Raw genomic sequence first — 21,803 nt, 5'->3', positions numbered from 1 at the left:
CATATTGAATTACTGAGAGTTCAAGCACAAAAAAATTTACTCTGAAGTGAAACATACTCTAAACTTGAAAACATACTTTGATATATGTTTTTAGGCCTCATTCTGCCTTAAGTGTGTTTTAGCTTTTTATCTTTAGCCACTACATTTAGCTATAACGTGTCATATTGTAATATATTATGCTGAGTTATATTCTGGGTTGGTCTGTTGGCTGCAGTTGTTTCCCAGAAGACAGTATTCATTCAGCGATTTTTTTTTTTTTTTTTTTTTTGCACACCTATTACCTGCTACCATGTGCCAGGTGCTACCTAGGATATAGTAAAGAATAAAAAATAAACATGGTCCCAGACTTCATAGAGAAACACATGGAAGGGATGAGAAAACATTAATCAAATAATTAAGTAAATGTGAAAACACCCTGATGTTAAAGCCTGTCAAGAAGGGTGAGAGCATGGAATAGGCTAGCCTGGCTTTAGGGGACATGGGTCAAGAAGGCTTCCTTGGTAATATGGTTTTGAGCTTACGTCTGAAGAATGAAGAGAAAATCAATGAGGCTGTGGGCTTCCCAGGTGACTTACTGGTAAAGAGTCTGCTGACTGGTGCAGGGGACACAGTAGGCACTTCTGGGTTCGGAAGATGCCCTGGAGGAGGAAATGGCAACCCATTCCAGCATTCTTGCCTGGACGATCCCATAAACAGAGGAGTCTGGTGGGCTAGAGTCCATGGGGTCACAAAGAGTTGGACACGACTGAGCACCTGAGCACACAGGAGTTCTGAAGGAGAAATCGAAATGGAGCATTCCAAGCAATGGGAAGCAATGTGTCAAGACTGTATAGTAAGAAGGGATTACAGCTTGTTCACAGAGCTAAAGAAGGGCAACCCCTGGACTAGAGCAGCATCCAGCCTAGTCTGGTAGAATTTAGCGTGTATATCAACTTAGAATCAGATAAACTATTGTGTAAATGGCCAAACAGTAAATATTTTTGCTTTACAGGCCACATACAGTCTCTATTGCCTGTTCTATTTTTAAAATTTATTATTATTTTTGGCTGTGCTGGGTTTTGCTGAAGCGCACTGAGTCTTCCTTGCTGTGCACAAGCTTCCTGGATTGTGACAAGTGGGGTTTCGCTCTCGTTGCAGTGCGTAGGCTTCTTGTGGTGGTGGCTTCTCTCCTTGCAGAGCTCAGGCTGCAGGGCACATGAGCCTCAGTGGTGGCAGCTCCCGGGCTCCAGAGCACAGGCTCGGTAGTTGTAGCACACACGCTTACTTGCTCTGTGGCATATGGGATCTTTGCAGACCAGGAATCAAACCTGTGTCCCATGCATTGGCAGGTGGATTCTTAACCACCACACCACTGGGAAATCCAGTTGCCTGTTCTTTATGTGTGTGATGTGTACAACTCTTAAAATGTTAATACCGTTTGAAACTGTATAAAAACAGTCCACAGACTGGTTGGCTCAGTGGTGCAGTTTGCCGATCCCTGGTATAACTGGATAACCAGCTTTATTTGTCTTTAGGCCATTTGCATAGTTCTTACTTTGTGAAGGAACCCTTGCTCTTCTATTTAAATGCAGTCCTTGAGTTTTATCTTTGGCTTATAAGATTCCTCCAGGTCTTTGATAATATATAAACTGTCCAGTATAAAGTTTCCCAGAATATTAGAAGAAAGTGTATTCTTGGTTTCTTATATTCTTAATCATAAGCTAATATAGGAAAAAAAGAATATACTTTACCTCTCTATTATACTGTTTTCCTTGTTAATGCTATTAATATATGTTTATTAAACAGTATTAGTTTGTAGGCTTTTAAGGTCTCTAGTAGTCCCTTTCATCTCCTATCCTGTTACCTGAATGCATCATATGACAGGAAAAAAGGCCCATTTTTTGTAATTGCCTGGTATAGAGAGCTAATTCTGTTGTATAAAACATGTAAAAAGAGTAGCTGACAATACTATACCTGACTAATGCTTTAGGAGACTCCCACATAATAAGGACAATTAAAGTGATCAAAAGTCTTGATTTCTGCTTCTGGTTAAAAGCAGCGAACAGTGTTTCTGAATAGAAAGTGGCTGTTCACATTCAAGTATTATAAACTTGAATCAATATTTAAAGAAAAAGTAAAATTATTTAGCCACATCTATGGTCATGAGGATTTAGAGTTTTAAAAATAAGTTTTATTTATAAAGCTCACATAGCTGTCTTTGGTTTGGCTTAGTGTTTTTGGTTTTATTTTTCTTTTTATAGGCAGAAGACTCAGCATCTTAAGGTTATCTAGCACAACCACAATTGTATAACCATTGTTATTTAATCAGTTCGGTGAAATGGACATAAATTCATTATTATTGTTGTTATAATAAATGTACCAAGGGTAAATATTAGTCTTATAAATTTTAAAAAGTAGTGCATCCTTATATCTCAGAGCGTACCCTTCATATTTGATTTGAATCCCAGTTAGGGCTTCCCTTGTAGGTCAGCTGGTAAAGAATCTGCCTGCAGTATAGGAGACCCAGGTTCGATTCCTGGGTTGGGAAGATCCCTTGGAGAAGGCAGTGGCAACCCACTCCAGTATCCTTGCCTGGAAAATCTCATGGACAGAGGAGTCTGATGGGCTGCAGTCCATGGGGTCGCAAAGAGTCAGGCACGACTGAGTGACTAACACTTACTTACTTACTTCTGTCACTTAAGGGCTAGGTAACTTTGGGCTAGGTAATTAATCTCTGAGTATAAGCTTTTCCTCCACCCATAAGGATGTTGGAATGATTATGGTGGATAATGTAAATAAAGTGCCTAGTATAGCATCTGTGAAATAGCAGGTACTTGATAAATTATTGCTGTTATCATTTTTATTACTGGTATCTTAAATATTTAAGACAACTTATATTTGCATATTACATTTTTCATGGCTAAAAGCACTTCTCTTGTTTTTTAGAAAGCACATCTGAGCCGCTCTTAATATCGTCTTTTGAGGATGCAAATGAAACAGGAAACATTCAAAGTAGATGCTTCAGGAAAAGACATAAAAGTGACAATGAGCCTGATTTGCAGCAGCAAATGTCCTGGGTAAATCGAAGCCGCAACCTTAGTGGAGGAGTGCTGATGGGACTTATGCTCAGTAGAATTAACCAGGAAGCAAACCCTGGAAACATGGTTGAGAAATTAGGAGCTGATGCAAAAATTCTTTCAAATGTAATCTCAAAAAGCACAAGACCAAATAGTCTTAATATTGGAAAACCGTCTTTAAGATCAAAGAGAGACAGTGTAGAAAAGGAATCGAGTGATGATGATACACCTTTTGATGGTTCTAATTGTCTGACAGATAAAGTGGATTCTCCTGTTATTTTTGACTTAGAAGACTTAGACAATGAAACAGATATTTCAAAAGCGAGGTACATTGTTCCACAAAATCCCAAGAGGAGTCAACGCTTGAACAGCAGCTTTTCAATAAAACCTTTTGAAAAAACTGATGTTGCCACAGGATTTGATCCCCTCTCACTTTTGGTTGCTGAGACTGAACAGCAGCAAAAAGAGGAGGAGGAAGAGGAGGAGGATGACAGCAAAAGTGTTTCAACACCATCTGCTAGGCGGGATTTAGCTGAAGAAATTGAGATGTATATGAATAACATGAGCAGTCCTTTGACAAGTCGAACACCAAGCATTGATTTACAACGGGCCTGTGATGATAAAGTCACCACTAAGAAAAGTCCAACGTTGGTCAAGGCATGCAGAAGATCTAGCCTGCCTCCTAATTCTCCCAGACCAGTGAGACTTACCAAATCCAAAAGTTACTCAAAAAATGAGGACAGGCCAAGGGATAGACTCTGGTCTTCTCCAGCCTTCTCACCTACCTGTCCATTTAGGGAAGAATCTCAAGATGCATTAACCCATTCATCACCTTCATTTAATTTAGACACACTACTAGTACCTAAACTAGATGTTCTGAGAAACAGTATGTTCACTGCTGGAAAAGGAGTTGCCGAGAAAGCAAGCAAATGGTATTCAAGATTCACCATGTACACCACATCATCAAAGGTAGGTTTATTAGTATTTTCTGCATTTCCTTTTACCCTCCTCTACCACCAGAAGTCCCTTGCTTGCAAAGATGTGTTTTACCATTCTCCTAAAATACAGCTTTACAGAAAGGACTCTTGGATGCATAAGGTTTGTAAGTATCAGAATTTGAACTTGAATAATAACTTCAAAAGGAAAGAATTCACCAACTAAGGTTATATTTGTAGTTCAATTTTGAAAGAAAGTGATTTGTAGCTGGAATAAAAGTGCTTACTGAGCTTCATTATTTATTGCCTTCAAAAATTACCAGCTAGGCGTATGCTTTTTCTTCCTGGTTAGAATGGAGTACCTTGTGATACACCCACATACCTCCCAAAGCAAAAAGCTAGATGAAATATAGAAGTGAAGTCAAAGTCACATCCAACTCTTTGCAACCCCATGGACTATGCAGTTTATGAAATTCTCCAGGCCAGAATACTGGAGTAGGTACCCTTAAGTACTTGCTTAACGTCATCAGAGAACTGCTAAAACAACAAAAAATAGATGGGCGAGATTCTAGAGAGGAGAATTGCAGAGATGAGCTGAAGTCCTATAGCTACTTCTTCCATGAGGGTATTTGCTTATTCTGAGCACAGAGTAAAAGGTTGCAAATTCAGGCTTTGTCTAATCAGAGGACTGTGGAGAGGTGAGGGGGCCAGCAGGACTTTGGGGATCTTGTGGAACTGGAGAGACAAAAATATTTGTCCCTTTGACAAATTTGAGAGTCCTCAGATACACAAGTTTTTTTTCTTTCAAGATATTTTCCAAATAATGCATGAAACAGGAGTATGAAAAGGTAAGCAATAAGTCTCTGATAAAACAAAGTTCTCGGCAATTTTATGGTGCTGGGAATACAATAATTTAACTGCTGTGAGCTGAGGGGAGTGGAGGCAGGGAATCTTTGGTACACACACCAGGCCCTTAGTTCAAATTCCTGCAGAGCTATGCCTTAGGAACACGAGCAAACCAAAGGTAGACTGTACTTGACCAAAACTGCAGCCTGTGCTGGACTCAGCTCAGTCTGTGATTAGATCAAACCAATCAGCCTTTGCTTTAACAGGAAAAAGTGTGTCCTTTCCAGAGGAACAGAACATTAACTGGAGTTACAGTTTTTTCTATGAAGTTTTTATATTCTAAAATTCAATTACAAATAGCTATACTGACAGACTTCCCTGGTGATCCAGTGGTTCTGCCTTCCAATGTTGGGGACATGGGTTCAATTCCTAGTTGAGAAACTAAGATCCCCCATGCCACAGAGCAACTTAGCCTGTGTGCTGTGAGTAGAATCTACATACTCTAGATCTGCGCTGCACAGCAAGAGAAGCCCACGCGCCATAATGAAGACCCAGTGCAGCAAAAGAAAAAACAGCCATACTGAGAGACAAGGCCCATAACTAAAAACAGGAGAAACAGATGGTGGAGGAAATAGACCTTCAGGTGATCTAAATATTTGAATTAGCAAGATACTTGGAAGTAATTGCAATATGTCCAAGAAAATAGAGGAAAGGGTTAAAAAAAAAAGCTAGAAAGATGGAAAATTTCCCCAGATAATCATCTATTGAAAAGAACCAGTGTAAATTCTAGAAGTGAAAAAGATGCGAAATTAAGAATACAGTTGTTGGATTTAACAGCAGACAAAACACAGGAGAAGAAAGATTAGTGAACTTGATGGGAGTTAGTAGAAAATATCCACATGGAAGTATAGACAGAAAAAAAAGGGGAAATATTGGAAAGAATGTGCAGTTTAGTGGAACTGCCTAACATTGATGTAATTGAGTTCCAGAAGAAGAAAGAACGGGGTAGAAAGAAAATTTTAAAAGCTAATTGCCGCAAATTTTCCAAAAGTGATTAAAGATGTCAACTCACATATTTAGAAGATACATGAATGTCAGGCAGAGTAAGTGCCAAAATAGGCATCTAATGTTAGACGAAAATGAAATACAAAGAAAATCTTAAAAGGAGCCAAAGAAAAGGTATATATTACCTTCAAAAGAGCAACAATACGTTTCCGGGGCGACTTGTACTGAAGGAGGATTCCAAATGGTTCGCAGCCACAGCCGCTCCCCACAGAGGGCGCTTAGGCGGTCCCGGGCCAAAACGCAGGGGCCGAGAGTCGCGGTCCTGGGAGCGAGATCGGAGAAGCCGCTCTTGGACCACACAGAAGGCGTTCCAGGTCCCCAAGACGACAGAGATCCACATCTCCTTCCCCTTCTCAACTGAAAGAAAGAAGAGCTGAGGAGGAGAAAGAAATAAAGAGCAAAGAACGTCAGATAACTGAGGAAGACAGAGGGCACAACAGAGAGAGGAATAGAAATGATGACGTTAATGGGATTTACCTCCACAAAAGGGAAAGGTGGATGGCTCCGTAAATGCCTATGCCATAAATGTGTCTCAGAAGAGAAAGTATAGGCAGTACATGAATCGAAAAGGTGGATTCAACAGACCTTTGGGTTTCATTGCATGAGAGCTGAAGTGTTGAAGAATGATCTTTTTTCCCTCATCTTGATCAGAACAGTGGATTTTGTATTTAATATGCATCAAAAACAGGATCATAGTCCCTCCTCCTTGTAAAGTAAGAAAATTTTATTTATTATGTATGTTGTTCACTTACCCTGCCTCAAGAAAAAAAAGTTAAATATTACATTTTTTTCCTTTAGGAAATATCATTTGGGGCAGTCTTCAACTCCATTTTTTGTCCTTATTCCTATGGAAACTGTATATATTTTTTTCTTGGATGCTCTTTAGGACTTAAAAACACATAAAAGTAATTTGGAAGTAAGTTTCTCAAAGCATTAATTTCTTTAAAAAAAGCAACAATAAGAAGACTGACAGTTGTCTTCTGAATAGAAAGTGATGTCAAAAGATGCTGGAAAAACATCTTGATCAGAGTACTGAAAGAAAATGCTGCAGACGTGTTTTTCTGTACCCAGCAAAAATATTCTTTAAAATTTTGGGTGAAAATTTTAGTTCCACTGTGGTAACATAAGGCCACTAAAACTCATCCCTCAACTTACAACTAAAAACTCCGGACAAAATACAAAACAGCAACTATCTAAGGATTCTGAAAAATAAAAGCAACAGATTGTGGAGAAAATTTCCCATTTTCTTTTTCATGCATCTTTGCCCCAAGAGCAGGTCCCTGTCACAGCGTGGCCTGGCATCCTGGCAGCTAAAACTTCAGGAGAATCCCCATATTTCCTGGAGAGAGGAACCAGGGAAGGGGGTCTCTGGGCAGGAGAGTATGAGGGGAAGCTGTGAGAGAAGGATTCCTAGTTCTGTGTATGGCCCACACGAGTATCCGCCTCACTCGAGCTTACACGTGCATGGCATGCTTGCAGACCAGCATGGAGGACAAAGCTTAGAGAATTAAACTGAGTGCTAAATCCCCACCTACAAAAATCAAAACACAGATTACAAGCTGAATATAATTCAGTTGACTGCTAAAACAATAGCACGACATTCTCCAAGAGGTTATAACAGTACCCAGACTACACAGTAACTTTCATGGGATCCAGGAATAATAACCTGGATTGCTATGGAAAAGAACAAAATGTGAACAAATAAAAGAGAATAAAATGTAATTTTCTGGTGATATCATCCTGGACCAGGATTTGCAGGGAAGAAAATTAGCAATAAAGGCTTAAAGTTAACAGTTATCTAACAGGTATCTGCTTTGATCTAAGAAATGCTGCCGTAAAAATTGATCTCCAGCTCATGTTTGTCCAAATTAGGATGACCTTGTAAAACTGATTGGTTTTATTTTTCCCCTAGAAGTTACAATGTTGATTAATGATCATCTGAGTAATTAGGCATTTCCTCTGCCTTAGAAGTGACCTTTTAAATAACTTTAAATATGAAGGAAATTAAGCTTACAATTATGTCCTTAGGATCAAAGTTCTGACCGTACCAGTCTTTCTTCAGTGGGAGCCCAGGATTCTGAATCTACCTCTTTAACAGATGAAGATGTCTGCCATGAGTTGGAAGGAGCCACTTCTCAGGAGAGCAGCGCCACTTCAGGGACTAAGGGAGTTGATTTCAGCAGAACAAGCCTGGAAGGCTCTGCCTCCTTAGAAGGTTTGTGCAAACCCTTCTGTCGTCCTGCATTTGATATGTGGTACCTTTACTTTTCCTCCTTTATATTTTTAATTTTGTAAAAGATTTGCATGGCTCAACGCAACAGAGAACCAAGGCGCTTGGAGAGAGCTCTGGCTTCCATCCTCATCCCTTCGGCTTGTTTTCTACTTGTCCCTCAAGGCAGCCATTTTTGTTCATTTTTGATTTATCCTTTCGTTGTTGCTTTGTTAAAAAATATATACTTCTTTAAAAGCATGTGTGTTGTGTTTGTGTGTTCTTCATACCTCCTTGTCTTCTTACTCAAAAGGTAAAATAACTGTTAAACAATTAACTGTTACTTGCTTTTTTCACTTAACACCGTGTTCTGAAGAACATTTCATACCATCACATAGCACTGTCCCCCTCTCATGTTTAAGGTCGCAGTGTTCATCACGTGTGACGGTATCAGCTTATCTTAACCACTTCCCTGTTGATGGACTTTAAATGCTGTCTTTAACTGTTATGAATAATGCTGTGATGCACATATGCCATATTATTTTTTTGCCAAGGTAGCTTTAGAAGATGCTTCCAAGTTCTTCCTGGAAGTGATACTGCCAAGTTCCTTCCTCAGGGGTATATAATTTTGTATTCCCACAGGTAGTGTAGACGAATACCTATTTCCCAGCAGCCTTGTGAAGAAAATATGTTTAGCACACTTACGGATTTTTGCCATCTGATAGGTGAAGAGTGTATTTCAGTTAATATTCACTTATATTTATTTTATAAATTAAATTGCATATCTGTTTGTACATTCAGGAACTATGTCTGTGAACTGTCTTTTGCCTACATTTAACTTTCACTTGTTGGTCCCCCCACCATCTTTTTTTTAAGTTTTAATAGCTCTTTTTTGTTAGGGAATTAATCCTTTGCCTTTTGTATCAGTGGCAGATGCTTTTTCCAACTGTGTCAAATTTCGGGGTTTTCTTCCCCCACATAAACGTTTTCAGTTTTGTATCAGTTTTTGCCCTGTTACTTCTGGGTTTTGAGTCTTTGGAAAAGACTCTGCCTTCCCCTAGGTTCAGCACTACTTTCTTCAATGCTTCTCTCGTTCCCTCTCTAACATTTCCTGGGATCAGCAGACTTTTTCTATAAAGGGCCATATTGTAAATAGTTTAAGTTTTGTGGGATATATATATATATTTAACAGTGCTTTTAAAATGTAAAAATCATTCTTGTGATCATACAAAGGTGGATTTGACTCCTGATTTAGATATTTAATCCATTTGAAATTTATCCTGGTATATGATGTGAGGAATGAACGCACTATAACGTTTTTTAAGTTTGCACCTTTACTATGTTAAAAAGCTTTTATTGTGGAAGTATTCAAGCAATCACAAAAGTAGAAGGAATAGCACAACAAATGCCCATGTACCCTTCATGCAACTTCAACACTTACCAACAAATAGCCAGTCTTCTTTTATCTTGTCCCCTCTGTCTTCTGCTGCCAACATTGCTTCCTGCCCCACTGAATTATGTTAAAGTAAGTCCCAAACAATATACAATTTTATTCATAAATACTCAGCGTGTGTTTTTAAAACATAAGGACTTTAATGTTATGTCTTTTTTAACTTTTTATTAAAGTTACTTTGTTTATTTAAGAAATTTATTATTTACTCTGTTATACATGTACTGTGTGCATTTTTATGTATGTAAATATTGTCCATGTCATAAATTGAGAACAACTGAATAACCAGTATCAGGTTAAGGTAACAGTTCAATAACAGCACCCAGAGCCCTGTCTCATGCCCACATCCACTCCCCACTCCCTGCACAGGTGAGCATTATCTTAACACTATAGCCAGCCATTTTTCAACATTTTTATGGAGTCATACAGTATGTAAGTGAAAGTCACTTAGTCCTGTCCAACTCTTTGCAACCCCATGGACTATATGCAGTCCATGGAATTCTCCAGGCCAGAATACTGGGGCGGGTAGCCTTACCCATCTCCAGGGGAACTTTCCAGCCCAGAGATTGAACCCAGGTCTCCCGCATTGCAGGCGGATTCTTTACCAGCTGAGCCACAAGGGAAGGAAGCCCTTTAGACCTTAGAGGATAGCTCAGTTAGTAAAGAATCTGCCTGCAGCGTAGGAGACCTGGGTTCAATCCTGGGTTGGAAAAATCCCCTGGAGAAGGGAAAGGCTACCCACTCCAGTATCCTGGCCTGGAGAATTCCATGGACTGTATAGTCTATGAGGTCACAGAGTTGGACATGACTGAGCAACTTTCACTTTTCACAGTATGTATCTTTTGTGAAACATTTTTTTAAACAAAATTGTAATATCATCATATTTCTTAATGTGTCAAGGTTATTACATAATATATAAAATATATACATAGTTTAAACTTTCACAACTATCTCATAAAACTCTTTATAGATGGTTTGTTCAAGTTGAGACCCAGACAGGGTCTATTTGTTGCATTGTTTGATGTCTGTTAACTCCCTCTCTTCTTCATTCCCTGTATTTTCCCCCACTTGTCATATAATCAGGTGATTAGCTCCCCCTTATTTTTTTCTAACATCCAAGAAGAGTTTATTGAACTAAATAAGATAACCTCATATCCTGATTCACTTTGCTAAAAAGAATATTCTGTGCTGTAGATTGATTAGATACAAAAGGTAGACTGCCAGCATAAATGATTGAATTAGTCAAGGCTAATAGAGAGCAATTTTGAACTAGCTTTAGCAGAGGGAGGTGGAATTACAGAAGGTTGTTGGAAGACCATCAGGAAAGAACTGCAGATAACTTTCTAAGCATCTAGGATGATATGAGGCTTCAGCTCTCTCTGCATCTCTGTGAGGCAGGGGCTTCTGCTAACGAAGGTCTAGAGCTTTTTTTCCTCTTGTGATTTATTTGCTGAAGCAGTTGGATCATTAGTCTGGATTATGCTGATTGCATCCCCATGGGGGTATTTCATGTTCTCCTGTCCTCTCTGTTTCTTGGAACCACTAGTTTATACCTTTACTTTGTTTTAATACCTTTATATTTATAAAAATACCAATGTTCATTCATAAAGTGTAGTAACTACAGAGAAAAAAGTATAGATTACCTCCAGTTTTCCTAACTAGATATAGCCACTGTCAGCAATCGACTTGACCACAGAACTGTTCTCACTTTTTGTTGTTATTTTAATACCTCCTCACATCTCTTTGCTGTTGAGAATATACTTGGAAACTCTTGCCTAGTGCTTAAGAGCAAGATTACTCTTAGAGATTTTAAAGAGCCTTACAAGGCAGAAAGTTGCCAGTAATTCTTTTCATGATCTGAAATAAGATCAGCTGTTTTATACTTTTTAAACCTTAGAACTAAACACTTTCTTGTATCTTAAACATGTAAGAATAGAAACAGCAAAATAGTAATTACAAACAACCAGTATGCCTTCTAGCCTGTACATGCAACGTGCTTAATAAGTGAGTAATGAAAATAAGTGAGTAATGAATTAAAACACATTTCCTTAGGTGTATACGCAAAAGACAAATGCACACTTGAAAAACATTTTTCATTATTTATGTGTTTTTTCTTAAATTTTAAATAGGACAGTTTGATAATTTACCAGAGAATTTATGAGAGTGAGAGATTCTCACATCCTTTCTTATTAATTTTAATGGTTTTGCTCTTTGTTTTTTAATAATGAACAGGATCCTTATCCAAGTTTGCCTTACCTGGGAAATCAGAGGTGGCATCTTCCTGCAACACGAGTAATACAAATATCTTCCAGAACTATGCAATGGAGGTACAATTTTAATCAAAAGAATATCTTCATGTGTTACTTAATAAAATTTCTTAAATATTGATAGTCTCTGGTAGAGTGATAAATATATAGCATCTGAAAGTTTCAGAATGTGTATTACACCTGAATAAACTTAAAATGTCTGTGACTTTCTGTTTAGAAAAGTTCCATACTTTGATAGCACTTTTATTTTCAGCATTTATATCTGACCTTTGTTTGATGTATGTCCTCTTTCAATAGTTATTTCGCTGCTTAAACACTTTCAGGTAGTTTCACTATAGGCACACTTTTTGGATGAGGATACTGGGAGCGGTTTTGGCATTTGTGTCCACTTTTTCCATCATGTTTTTCATTCTTTGTATCAGTATAATATATATATCTGCTGGATATGCTGCTATATCCCATTTTCTTACAGTGAAAAGGTTTTACTTTTATACTTTAAAATTTTCCCCTAATTTTTGTGCAAAAATTGCTTCCAAATACATTTGTGAGTGTTGCTATTTCACACTAATTTGCATAAACTTGGAAAATAAATTTGCATGTAGTTGGAAATAAATGATGAACACCAATGTTGCAATTTACAGAGTTTCTGATGGCTTCAGGAATTCTATATTTTATTAATGTAATTACAACAGTATTTACATTTCTCTCTAGCAATGCTTCTTAAACTGTCTGTAATGAAAGACCAAGGGTTTTTTGGTTGTTGATGTTTTTAATTTCCAATCTGTCATGGCTGATACTCTTGTAAAATCTGTTGATCACCAACTTAGCTGTTTCAGGCATGACCAGTTTCTTTATAGGTCCCCAGATCCTCTTCTCAGTTTCTTTACTTAGCTCATCACAAACCAGTAAGAGTTTGTAGACCACCTCTTCTCTGGTGACCACACTTTGAGTAGCACAGATCTATAACATGGAATTACCAGTACCTATTTTGTGTATTAACAAATGAATGCTTGGGTTTAGTTTTCCATTAATAAAATCGTATGTTTGTTTGTGTGTGTGCTATGCTAAGTCTCTAGTCGTGTCCAACTGTTTGCAACCCTGTAGACTGTAGCCCTCCAGACTCCTCTGTCCATGGGGTTCTCTAGGCAAGAATACTGAAGTGGGTTGCCATACCCTCCTCCTCCAGGGGATCTTCCCAACCCAGGGACTGACATCTCTTATGTCTCCTGCATTGGTAGGCGGGTTCTTTACCACTAGTACAGCCTGGGAAGCCAAATAAAATCATGGCGCATTTTATAGTACATAATTATAATGGTATGGAGAAGGCAATGGCAACCCACTCCAGTACTCTTGCCTGGAAAATCCCATGGATGGAGGAGCCTGGTGGGCTGCCATCTCTGGGGTCTCACAGAGTCAGACACGACTGAAGTGACTTAGCAGCAGCAGCATAATGGTAAAGATGCTCACTTTAAATGCAAGTTTCCCTTTCAGGCAAAAATTTTGGAATAGACTTAGCTGAAATAGTTAGTGTATTATATAATGTACTGATGATAATCCATTTTTTTGTTTGCAACTTCTAAATCATTCTGAATTTTAGTTTTCCAATAGATTTGTTAATTGAAATAATTTTATGCACTCACTAGCTTACTTTGTAAAGTGCTAATTTCTCCCATAGGTCCTTATCTCAAGCTGCTCTCGGTGTAAAACCTGCGATTGTCTGGTCCACGATGAGGAAATCATGGCTGGCTGGACAGCAGATGACTCAAATCTCAATACTACCTGCCCGTTTTGTGGCAATCTTTTCTTGCCCTTTCTGAATATAGAGATAAGAGATTTAAGACGACCTGGAAGGTAATGATTTACGTTTTGTTTTTTTTTCCTTCTTGTTTAAGGATCATGTTTCCTAGATTGTCTCTTTTCTCAAAAAGCTCCTTTCTTTCACATTACAGATACTTTTTGAAGTCAAGCCCATCTACAGAAAATATACATTTTCCATCCTCCTTTTCAAGTCAGACAAGGCAGTCTTGCATCTCAACATCAACCTCTGGTCTTGACACATCTCTTCTCTCTGTTCACGGGAGTTTTGATCTGAATAGGTAATTATGTTTATGTGGAACTATATGTTAACAACATATATATTTCCATTTATGACAGAAAAATTAGCTGACCATTTTAAGATTTAAATCTCTCTATATAATAGATTTATTATCTTAAATTCTTATTCCTAATTAAAATAATATTGAAATTCTCTAATAATCTAAATGTTTCAACAGTTAATAGTTGATGCTTTATGGGCTTCCCTGGTGGTCCAGTGGTTAAGAATCTGCCTACCAATGCAGGGGACACGGGTTTGATCCCTGATGCGGAAAGATCCCACATGCCACAGGGCAGCTAAGCCCGTGCACTACTGCTGCTGAGCCCCGCAGTCAGAGCCCGTGCTCCACAACTACAGAAGCCACCGCAGAGAAGCCTGTGCCCACAACAAAGAGTAGCCCCACTCAGCACAGCCAGAGAGCCCACGCACAGCAACAAGACCCAGTGTAGCCATAAGTAAATAAATGATTTTTAAAAGTTTATACCTCAAGAATCCCCAGAGCTTAAGCTGTATAATTCACATATGATAATGTTTATTATTTTAAAGGTAAAAATTCTGTAGAAACTTGAAGTTTATAATGAACATCTTTCTCTTATCTCTCTCTTGAGGAATTAAGTCAGTACTAACATATTTCTACTTTGTAGTATTTAATTTTCTACTTAGGAATGTTTAATAAGCTAAGAAAACATTTGGAGCTGTTAGATGAACTGTCAAAATCAAACTAAGAATTATACAGTAAGCCTAATACAAGTAAATCTGTGCTTAGAACAAAGGCTAGTATCATCTCCATTTTGGAGAAGTGCCCAGTGCAGCAGATAGGGCGGGGCAGAAGAAGTCACACTGGAAACTGCATATGCAGAAGAAAACGCATATGTGGGACTGGCGGGCTGGCGTGGCCTGCCAGCCTGCTCTCATCCTGACTCTTAGACCACAGGACTGCGAGTCTGGGTGTGTGTGTTCTTTCATCACAGGTCTGCTGTGGCCCTTTCTTTGGCTGTCTCCCACTAGTTCTGACCCCTGGAGGAATAGGTGCCTGTTGTTTCTCCTTGTATCCCTGGACCTGCTGTGGTTTCTCAGTATAAGTTGTCCACTAAATGTTTTGAACAAATGAATGACTTATATTTAAAATTTACTGGATAAAAAGGAAATTTAACATGACTAAGCTACTTTAAACTGTGTCCTTTTTCCCAAGACAAAGCCAGACTACATCTTTCCTTTGTTTCACTTTGCTACCTGCAGCTCTGATTCTAAAGAGAAAGTGGTCAGATGAAATAAAATAAATCTAGAGAATGATATTTTTTTTTTCCTTTTTTAATGCCCAAGCAAATCTAAGCCGCTGGAAAATACATGTGCCCGAAGCATTCAGATCCCTGCTGATAGATCAAAAGCAGCTATGTCAAAATGTCCGTTATTTCCAATGGCCAGGAGTGTTAGTACTTATGGCACCTTGGATCAGGAAGACATTGGCGGGCAGAAGCTCGTTCCTACAGGCAGCCTGCCAACCACCTTACAAGGCGCTGCGGTACGTGTTTCGGTGTTTTTTACAGTTTGGATATTGATAATTTGCATTTGGTTTTGTTCCCCTTGTACTAAACAGCCTCATAAGCTTCAATTTTATTAAGAAGGGTATCTTGTTATATTATACAATTACATTTCTAATTATGTGGAAGTCACTGACAGGCATGTAAAAGAATGATTTAGTATCATCTTCTTGTATTTGCTGTTTACAGTTTTTATTTACTCAACAGGATTCTTTAGGATTAGAATGGCACCTCCCAAGTCCAGATCCTATCACTGTTCCGTACCTTAGCCCACTAGTGGTGTGGAAGGAACTTGAAAGCTTACTGGAAAACGAAGGTGATCGTGCAATAACAGTGGCAGACTTCGTGGACCATCATCCAATTGTTTTTTGGAACCTGGTGTGGTATTTTAGACGTCTTGACTTACCCAGTAATTTACCTGGACTGATTCTTTCTTCTGAGCATTGTAACAAGTATTCAAAGGTACGAGAGTAAGAATTAGCTAAAATTCAGTGCTGCTATCACCACTGTAATGTTTGCATGTTCCTAATGACAAAAAAGTAATTTTATGCTAAATATTTTTAATAACCATCCGATTCAATAAAATTTTTGTAAATAATTTCTCTTCTTGCAGTTCAGCAGTAAGACAGTCATGTTTTTTGGACTTCTTATAAAAGTTTACAAAAAATGGGCTTGGCTTTTTGTTACAGCCTCAAGAATAAACTGTAAATGACTCTTATAAGATGACTTTGTGAGTTGGCCCCACTCATGCCTCACATCTCCTCCAAGAACAAGCCTAACGCTTTAGGAGGACGGCTGTAATTCACATTGCAGTCATGTGCCAGCTACCGTCCTCTTCATTCCTCTAAATTTTCATTTAACATTTAGGTAGTTTGTTGTATGTTCACTTGGATTTTTTTTATGTTTTTTTCTTTTTCATTATGCCATCACTGCCACTAAAGGGCAAGGTGTCTCAGTTTAGGAACTTTGTGTTCTCTCTTCTTGTACTTCACGTCTATGATTGTGCATGTGTTTGGATGCACAATCCAAACAGTGAAGGAGTGACTGAGAGGTTAACTCAGTCCGAGTATCTGTGCTAGGGTCTTAAAATGTTGGAGAATGGGGCTTCTGGATTTATCTTTCTGTGGAGCCTCAGTCGAAAGCTGGTCAAGACTAACTTTTCATGATCTTAGTACTTTGTTAAATCTGTAACTTTAGGGACCACTGACTTCTCAACTCAGGTCATCTCCCTTCAGTAGGTTATAAAATGCATACAAACCAATGGTTTTTCTGTTCTTTTCTTTTTTGCACCCATACATCCTAAAAAATATTTTTAAGGATCTTTATAAAATATTTACAAAACATTATCATGTAAGGATCATTAATGAGTATTTTTTTATTCTTCAACCCAGATTCCTCGCCACTGTATGTCTGAAGACAGTAAATATGTTTTAATACAGATGTTGTGGGACAATATGAAATTACATCAGGATCCAGGACAGCCCTTGTACATCCTCTGGAATGCGCACAGTAAGTGCTGTCATAGAATGCCCGTTTCCTTCATGTAAGAGTACTCTCTACTTGCTTTAAATAGCCTAAACTAATGTGTAACTGACTTTTATTATACTACTTTTTGTCTTACAGGTCAAAATCGTACTCTTTTGTTTGAGAGTGAGTGTTAAGCTTGATGTTTTTAGTGTTATCTACTATGGAAGTCAAGGGGTTTTCGTTTTTTGAGTGATGCTCTGTATGTGGTGGAGGGGTTATATTTTGTAGAGTTCCATTTTTAGCACATCGCTTGTCCCTGTTCTTTTTACCTGTTTTTTTGTTTCCATCCCAGGCTGCTGATGTAAAATTCCTTCCAGGGGCTGTATTATGGAAAATAGTATTTTTAGTTACTGTGTATTTGAGACCACAAAAAGCTTATTTTTATCATTGTTTGTCTTATTTCTTCCTTTTTTTCTTTGCTTTCTTCATTCTTAGATTTCAGTTCTTTTATCTATTGCCCTTATTTTTACCGCTTCGTAGCTTTTTAAATAGCTATCAGTTGCTGCTTAATTACATTCTGCTTTATACACAGAACACTTTTGTTCATCTGCTCTTTTGTTCTTTTACAGCCCAAAAGTATCCAATGGTCCATTTATTGCAAAAAGGTGATAATTCATTTAACCAGGAACTGTTGAAAAATATGGTAAAAAGCATTAAAATGAATGATGTCTATGGACCAATGAGTCAGATTTTAGACACACTGAATAAATGTCCTCATTTTAAAAGACAGAGGTAAGTCATTCTCTTAAGTGAATATATTGTTCCTCTAAGCAGATTCATATTGTTTGGTGACTTGTTAAAATATCTCATGCTTATATTAACATAAAAATTTTTATAGATATATACAGATGTATGAATAGTAATATCTATCTTCTCCATTCCTTTTCTCCCCTAGGAGTTTATATAGAGAAATACTATTTCTCTCACTGGTGGCACTGGGAAGAGAAAACATTGATATAGGTAATTCAGCATAATATAAAACATATAATACTTCTATACCATGGTATAGTTTTCAAAATGTTTTTATACTGGTAGTATTAATTAGTTTAATATAAGATTATATTTAATATATTAGAATGCTTTCTCTTTTAATATAATGTAAAAGATAATTTGATATTTTGGTCATGTTGGTAGTAACAATGATAAATAATGAAAGCTAACATTTTTTGAGGGCTTATTATGTGCCTTACATTGTAGCAAGTACCTTCCACACTATATCTCATATAATTCTCAAAAGTCTTATGGGGTAGGTACTATTATCATTTCCATATTATTATTGAGGCAGCTGAGGATTCAGGAGGTTAAGTAACTTGAACTTGGGTTTCACAACAATAACAGAGCCATATTTGAACCAAGCAGTCTTAATTTCCAGTCCTATGCTTTTAACTATTGTGTCATATCACTAATGGCATTAAGCTTGTTTCAGAAAAGATATAAGATAGCTAAGTATGTATTTTAGGAGGTCTCAAACATTTTTGGTTGATCATCATCTCTCAATTGTGCTTGGCTTCTTTAGAGTCAGAGACACAAATAGAAAGTTTTTAAAAGGATCGAAAAAGATACTCCATGCAAGTAATATTAACAAGGAGGCTAGACAAAGTAGAATCAGACAAAGTAGAATTTAGAGTCAAAGAAGGACATTTTATAATGATGAAACAATCCACCAAGAATTATTAATTATTTATAAGAATTATATATGCTGCTAACAACAGAGCCCTCAAATACATGAAGTAAAAACCCGCAGAACTGGAAGGAGAAATAGACATTCAGCCAAAATATTAATAGTTGGATATTTCAGTAATGGGTAGAACAACCAGGCAGTAGATCAGAAGGAAACAGAAGACTCGAACTGCACTGTGAACCAGCTAGGCCTAGGAATACCTACAGAATGCGCCAGCCAACGCAAAACACACACTCTCCACTGCGCATGGAACATTGTCCAGTACTCTCTCCACTGCGCATGGAACATTGTCCAGTACTCTCTCCACTGCGCATGGAACACTGTCCAGTACTCTCTCCACTGCGCATGGAACACGGTCCAGTACTCTCTCCACTGCGCATGGAACATTGTCCAGTACTCTCTCCACTGCGCGTGGAACATTGTCCAGTACTCTCTCCACTGTGCATGGAACACGGTCCAGTACTCTCTCCACTGCACGTGGAACATTGTCCAGTACTCTCTCCACTGCGCATGGAACATTGTCCAGTACTCTCTCCACTGCGTGTGGAACATTGTCCAAGAGAAACCAAACGCTAAGCCAGAAAGTAAGTCTCCAATACATTTTAAAAACTTGGAAATCATACAAGGTATATTCTCTAACCACACTACAAGGAAAAGAGAAATCAATAATAGAAGGAAAACAGGAAATTCACAAGTATATGGAAATTAAACAACACACTCCTAAATAACAAATTGGTCCAAAAAGTCATGAGACAATACTTTCGAGATAAATGAAAATAAAATACAATATACCAAAACTTTGAGATTCATTAAAAGCAGTTTCTACCTTAAGAAACTAGAAAAAGAAGAGCAACCTAAACCCAAAGCAAGCAGAGAGAAGGAAATAAATATTTGTGGAAATAAATAAATTACAGAAAAAAGGGGGGGGATTTTTTTAATAGAAAAACTGATTGAAATCAAAAGTTTGTTCTGTAAAAAGACCAATAGGGACTTCCCAGACAGTCCAGTGGTTAAGACCCCACGCTGCCGAGGCGGTGGGCACAGGTCGAATCGCTGGTTGGGGAACTAGGATCCCACGTGCCGCACCTCCCAGTGCAGCCCCCCAAAAAACAAAAGATCAACAAAACTGAAAAATCTTTAAGCTAGACTAAGAAAAAGAAGATTCAAATTACTGAAATCAGGAATAAAGGGGGGATAATTCCTACTGACCTTACAGAAATAAAAAGAATTATAATAAATAATGATATACCAACAAATTAGATAACCTAAAAGAGACAAGCAAGTTCCTAGAAAGACATAAACTATAAAACTGACTGAAGATTAGAAAATCTTAATAGACCTGTTACAAGTAAATAGATTGGGTTAGTATACAAAAATCTTCTCCCACAGGACCAGATGGTGAATTCTACCAAATGTTTAAAGAAGAATTAACACTGTTTGTTATAGATGGCATATTTGTGTCCCCCTCCCAAAAATTCATATATATTGAAGCCCTGTGATGGTTTTTGGAAAGTAATTACATCAGGAGGTTGGAGCCTCCAGGATGGGATAGTATCCTTATAAGAAAAAGAAGAGAGAACTTCCTGGCAGTCCAGTGGTTAGGACTCAGCACTTTCACTGCTGCAGCCTGGATTCAACCCTTGGTCAGGGAACTAAGATCCCACAAGCCAGCCAGAAAAAAGAAGAGAACTATCCCTCTCTCTCTCAGCAACAGGAGGATATTAGAAGACACCCATCTGCAAACCAGGAAGAGTACTCTCACCAGACAGCGCATCTGCTGGCACCTTGAATAACTGTTCATCATTTAAGCCACCCAGTCTATGGTATTCTGTTATAGCAGCCCAAACTAAGACACTAATCCTTCATAAACTCTGACAAAAAAAGTAGAAGAAAAAGAAGTGCTTCCTAACTCATTCTATGCATTAGGCCAAAATCACTGCAGATGGTGATAGCAGCCATGAAATTAAAAGACACTTGCTCCTTGGAAGAAAAGCTATGACCAACATAAGACAGCATATTAAAAAGCAGAGACGTTACTTAGCCAACGCAGGTCCATCTAGTCAAAGCTATGGTTTTTCCACTAGTCATGGATGGATGTAAGAGTTGGACCATAAAGAAAGCTCAGCACCAAAGAATGATGCTTTTGAACCGTGGTGTTGGAGAAGACTCTTGAGAGTCCCTTGGACTGCAAGGAAGTCCAACCAGTCAATCCTTAAGGAAATCAGTCCTGAGTATTCATTGGAAGGGCTTATGCTGAAGCTCCAATACTTTACCCACCTGATGCAAAGAACTGACTCATTGGAAAAGACCCTGATGCTGAGAAAGATTGCAGGCAGGAGGAGAAGGGGACGACAGAAGATGAGATAGTTGGATAGCATCACTGACTTGATGGACACGAGTTTGAGCAAGCTCTGGGAGTTGGTGATGGACAGGGAAGCCTGGCATTGCTGCAGTCCATGGGGGTTGCAAAGAGTCGGACACGACTGAGTGACTGAACTGAACTGAACTGAACCAAGCCCAGACAAAGATGTCACAAGGGAAAAAAAAAAAAAAAACTGAAGAACAATATCCCTTATTAATATAGATACAGAAATTCTCAACAAAATACTAGTAAACCAAATCCAGCAATGTATAGAAAGGATCGTATGCCATGACAAAGAGAGATATATCCCAAGGATGCAGTGTTGGTTCAGAAAAAAAAAAAAAAAACTACATTAATGTAATACCATATTAATAGAATACAGACAGAACCACATGGTATCTCAGTAGACACAGAAAAAAACATTTGACAGAATTCAACAAACTAGAAAAGCTAGAAACAGAAGGGAATATCTTCAACCTGATAAAGGGCATTTATGAAAAACCCAGAGTTAACACCATATTCAATGATAAAAAACAGTCTTCCCTTTAAGATCTGGAACAAGAAAAGGATACCCGCTTCCACACTTCAACACTGTAGCTGGAACAGCCAGGCAAGAAAAAGAAATAAGAGGCATCCAGATTGGAACAAAGAAGTTAAACTACGTTTATAGGTGACATGATCTTGTATATAGAAAACCCTAGAGATTCCAAACCAGATTGAAACAGAACAAAACAAAACCCCCAAAGTATTAGAGTTAATAAAAAATAAA

At 38.0% G+C, this 21,803-nt stretch overlaps 1 protein-coding gene and 1 pseudogene across 7 annotated transcripts in view; both read left to right on the top strand.

Annotated features, from left to right (window-relative positions):
* The window catches only part of DENND4A (DENN domain containing 4A), a 120,637-nt gene that overhangs the window by 93,809 nt on the left and 5,025 nt on the right, over positions 1-21,803 (top strand). For 4 of the 7 annotated variants that reach the window (XM_027553005.1, XM_027553009.1, XM_027553006.1 and 1 more), the window contains 11 exons: positions 2,926-4,025; positions 7,931-8,117; positions 11,794-11,888; positions 13,504-13,679; positions 13,778-13,924; positions 15,247-15,445; positions 15,672-15,926; positions 16,856-16,973; positions 17,088-17,114; positions 17,561-17,723; positions 17,887-17,951. In XM_027553005.1, coding sequence (XP_027408806.1) covers positions 2,926-4,025; positions 7,931-8,117; positions 11,794-11,888; positions 13,504-13,679; positions 13,778-13,924; positions 15,247-15,445; positions 15,672-15,926; positions 16,856-16,973; positions 17,088-17,114; positions 17,561-17,723; positions 17,887-17,951 — 2,532 coding nt within the window. The remainder of the gene's footprint in view (positions 1-2,925; positions 4,026-7,930; positions 8,118-11,793; positions 11,889-13,503; positions 13,680-13,777; positions 13,925-15,246; positions 15,446-15,671; positions 15,927-16,855; positions 16,974-17,087; positions 17,115-17,560; positions 17,724-17,886; positions 17,952-21,803) is intronic. The other 3 variants (XM_027553007.1, XM_027553008.1, XM_027553010.1) reach the window with 1 other exon arrangement.
* LOC113899759 lies at positions 4,032-7,924 on the top strand (annotated as a pseudogene).

Source organism: Bos indicus x Bos taurus, chromosome 10, assembly GCF_003369695.1.
Source record: "Bos indicus x Bos taurus breed Angus x Brahman F1 hybrid chromosome 10, Bos_hybrid_MaternalHap_v2.0, whole genome shotgun sequence".
Taxonomy (NCBI): domain Eukaryota; kingdom Metazoa; phylum Chordata; class Mammalia; order Artiodactyla; family Bovidae; genus Bos; species Bos indicus x Bos taurus.
This window is presented reverse-complemented; position numbering and strand designations above follow the sequence as displayed.